The 4,186-nt window shown below is 42.5% G+C and overlaps 1 protein-coding gene across 1 annotated transcript in view; it reads right to left on the bottom strand.

Annotated features, from left to right (window-relative positions):
• Positions 1–483: 483 nt before the first annotated feature.
• LOC117255688 (beta-crystallin A1-like) overlaps positions 484–4,186 on the bottom strand; it is a 10,162-nt gene continuing 6,459 nt past the window's right edge. The window contains exons 4-6 of the mRNA XM_033624824.2: positions 2,635–2,776; positions 2,219–2,361; positions 484–892 (exon numbers count right to left, since the gene is read on the bottom strand). Coding sequence (XP_033480715.1) covers positions 745–892; positions 2,219–2,361; positions 2,635–2,776 — 433 coding nt within the window. The 3' untranslated portion in view covers positions 484–744. The remainder of the gene's footprint in view (positions 893–2,218; positions 2,362–2,634; positions 2,777–4,186) is intronic.

Raw genomic sequence — 4,186 nt, 5'->3', positions numbered from 1 at the left:
ACTCTGACTTTATATCAAGACACTGGTGACAGCCAAACACTCATTGTCATGGAAACTTTAAGTACGATAATGCAAAGAATAGCCACACTAAATTGTTATTGTGACAGTACATTTACATAACCCACACACTTACAAATGTAGACCACATCATCTGGAACTGCTAATGTCTTATTTACTTATACAAGAGTAGAAATTCTATAATGAACAGAAAGGAAAGTTTCTGTGTTCAAGCCGTTGAGAACATAAGCATCAGAAATAGGCAACAAGCATCAGGTTCTAGTGTTAATTTACTGATGCATTCATTTTACATATTAGGTTATTAAAAACATTGCATACTTTTTGAGTCTGTGTTTTGCATTTGAAACACATACTGGTTTAACTTTGCACACTGTAACATGCTTCCACTTACACAGGAATGATAATAATAATAATAATAATAATAATAATGATAATAATAAGGAATGACAGAAAAGACTTCACAGCTTCTCAGTCTGAGCTTTATTTCACTTCTACTAAAACAAAATGTGTATTAACAGAAATATGATTATGAGCTGGGATAAAGAGGTAGCTGCTACGTCATTGATGGTTTGTGGGTTTGTGTCATAGCTGTGGCCCTGGCAAATGAAGCCTTGAACTCACAACAGAGTCAAGAGTTCAGGCTTTTTGCCCTTAGTCAGGGCCCTAAAGCACAGCATCCAGGTGTAAGCCTGAGCTGTTACTGCTGACAGTCCTGATGCATTCTTCTTAGTGCCTGATGCGTCTGATTGACTGGATCTTTGGAGCCTGGCAATGGGAGCCCCAGTTTCTCCAGTGCTGGTAGTCTCCGCTGTGTCTCTCACACTCCATGATGTACTGCTGGCCTCTGTAGCCCGGGTACTCATAGCACACAAAGCTGAAGAAGAACAGGGGCGGGAGAAGGGCAACAATGTAGGTCAGAAGGGCTGAAGTTAGTTTTTCTAATTTGCTTTACATATTTTTTCCACCTGGCATTAAGATTAAATTCAGATATTAAAGAACTGTAAGGCACGTACTGAGTAGGACATTATACACCAACAAAATACACTGATCAGTGCTCTGTGGTGCACAGACGTAATAGTGACCGTGGCCCTCATTTATCAATCTAACATACAAACCAGTGCAGATTTGAGCAAAGAAATCATCTAACAAGGGTTCCTGTGTGCGATGGCCTGTTTCTAACTCTGTCTCTCCAGTTTCCTTCTAGAAGTACCAAGAGGACGTCAGGGTAGGCTGGCTGCACCTGGAGAGGGAGGGCCTAAGGAGAGCTTATAAACTGGCTTACTTCAAGGGCGTTTCCCTCTCTCTCTGCTGAACTGCCAGAGTGCCACCGACATGGACCTCACAGTAGGTTAATTTTTTGGTGTTATTTAGCTTTCTTTCACCTTTCTGGCCCTTTAATCTGTGTGTGGATTTGTCACAAGTGTGATTCATAAAATGTTCTAATCTCACCGAGATCCCATTTTACTGAAATTGTATTTTATATGATTTCAAATAAACTGAACAGATATAACAACATCAAAGATGTCTGTCAGTTTACTTTGTCCTGTTTCATTCTTTAGTAATGAATAGTACTGTTACTTGTGTCGTTATGTGTACTTCCTTTCTGCTCCTATCTAGCTTTTCTACTCCTTGTTTCTCAGTGTAGCCTGTAGCTCTAACTGCTTCCCTGTACACTATGCTCACGTGTGTGCGCTTGCGCGAGACCGTGACACATGGGCACCACCTTCATGTGTGTTAACGTGCTTTCGCTAGTCTTGCGTGCAAGTGCACACACATGAGCGTGGTCCACAGAGAGGCAGTTAGAGCTACAGGCTACAATGAGGCTAAAAACAGAGTTCAAATGACGTTTTTCCAAACAGCTTTTTATGTCGGGGCTTCAGGACACTTGGATCACTAAGGACGAGCAGTATGGAGATACTTTGTGGTTTCAATTATGTGTTTTTGGACGTTTTAATCTGGGGCGCCATCAGCTTGCATTAGGTGGAGTTGTGCTGCTACCCCCTCTCCCCTTGGATCTCCACAAGGGATGTGAGGACTCTAAAACTTCACCAGAGCCTCCCTCGGCATGAAGGTGAGAAGATAATGGCTGAATTTTCATTTTTGGGTGCACTATCCCTTTAAAGCCCTCTAAAACTTCTTTATGATGAAGAGCTATCATTCAACTTGAACTGGAACATGTTGGGATGAAGTACTGACTTACGCTCCACATTGAACGTGCATAGAGCCCACCTCAGGCATAAACCAGCCCATAGCCTGCAGGGAGGGGTAGTCGTCGCACAGCTCTGTGCTGCGGCCAATGAAGTTCTCCTTCTCAAAGATCATCATGCGGCTACTCTGGTGGGACTGCAGAGGGGGTGACACAGAGAGTTAGTGTTCGAGTTAGTGTTGGGCCTGTCAGACAGATATACAACGCAAACAGACATTTGGCACTGAGTTGTATCATTCCTATTTTTAAACTGTTTCAGTCACTTGTTGCGTGGCTTCTGATCACTCCTTCCTTCTGTCACTCTGTCGCTCACTATCTTCTCATTTCCATTCGCCCTCTCATGCTCTTCCACTCCCACCTCTCTCTTCTGATGTCTCATTCTAGCCCTCCCCTCCTCTGCAGGTACTCACAGCACAGTAGACGGGGCGAAAAGACATGAAGCGCTCATTGTGATAGGACAGGGAGCCACTGTAGGCTTCCCAGTTGGGGTACTCGCCCCTCTCCAGGATGAACTGCTGGCCCTGGAAGTCATGGTGCTCAAATCCCACCCAGCTGGACACATGAGTGGAAGAGGTGAAATAGTCAGATGGGCAAGTAGAAATGGTAAACAGTGTTGTGTGAAATCATTCAGAACATAAAACAGACAGGACAGGATTGACTGAGAGGAGCATAAAGCACCCACAGAGAGGAGAGGAAATGTCAAGATCCCTCGTGCAGAAGAAGACATTACAACTTCTGTTCTCCTTAATGTCACGTTTTAATAAACAACTAAAACTATCACACTGATCATCGTGCACTTTGTTTTTTTTGCTGGCTCTATACCTGGAGGAGTTGGACAATTCTAATAACCAGGATAGTACAATCTATCAGCTGAACTTACCACATGACAACCAAGAAAATAAGTTGTTTGAAGAAAAGAAGAGCAAGTCTACAGATGTAACTTCCAGACTGTCCTGGTCGCTCATTTGGCTAATATTTGGTTCTGAATATAGCCTGTAACCTTTGTGGAGTGTCATCCATCCACTCAGTTCTACAAATAGCTTGAATTGGTATTCAGTGATAGTAATTTCCCCCTTAGTCTACAAATAGTACAGTTGCACTCTCAGTGATAATCAGTTCTCACCACTTTTCGTTTTGAAAAACTTGAGCTAAATCTGCATTCAGCCGCTGAAGTCAGCAGGTGTTTGGCAAATCACTACTCTGACTTTGGCAAACCATACAGCATGACTAAGGCCTGGGCTGTTACGTGTTAAGCTGCTCAAGAGTAAAGTTTGTTCTGAAGTGCGTCAAAATACTGAGGGTGGCACAAGTTTGCTCTCAGAATTAAAAGGAGAGTTGAGCTCCTAAATTATATGATAGAGCACAAAAGGGGAGAAGTCATCAGCAGAGGGCTGGTTGATGTATACAGAGGAAAGCTGCAATCTTTCCAACAAGGAGAAGATGTTTTGGAAATGTAAGGTTACATGCAATTGATAAAGAATAACAACATTTGGGCTGATTCAATGTGAATTTAACCAGATGATGTGATGTTAGAGTCATTTCTCCTTATGTGCAAGTGATACTTTGCAAGTTTTCAACCAGCTTTGTATATGGCCTGGGAGGTATGTATTTGTCCATATCTCCCTGACTTTTTACTGGGGGGTACAGTATATGACAGTACTGTGTGCCAAAAAGAAGAAAGAAAAAGAAGTGAAACCTGAAGTCATTTTGAGCACTTATTAGGGGTGTGCCATATCATCTTGTTCACGATATACGGGTATTATTATTAATATAAGAAATTCATGTAGTGATAGCAATATTTCGACTTGACATATTGATGTCATACTATCCCACACGGCAACAACAAGCCTGGCTGAAAGCGAAATAATTACCGACTCCACAGAGGAGCAGCTTCAGTAGTATGGAATGAATGTTTTATGAACAGCCCCGGACTTCTCAGACTCAGACTTACTGCTCAGAGGG

The sequence above is a fragment of the Epinephelus lanceolatus genome, chromosome 3, assembly GCF_041903045.1.
Source record: "Epinephelus lanceolatus isolate andai-2023 chromosome 3, ASM4190304v1, whole genome shotgun sequence".
NCBI lineage: Eukaryota > Metazoa > Chordata > Actinopteri > Perciformes > Serranidae > Epinephelus > Epinephelus lanceolatus.
This window is presented reverse-complemented; position numbering and strand designations above follow the sequence as displayed.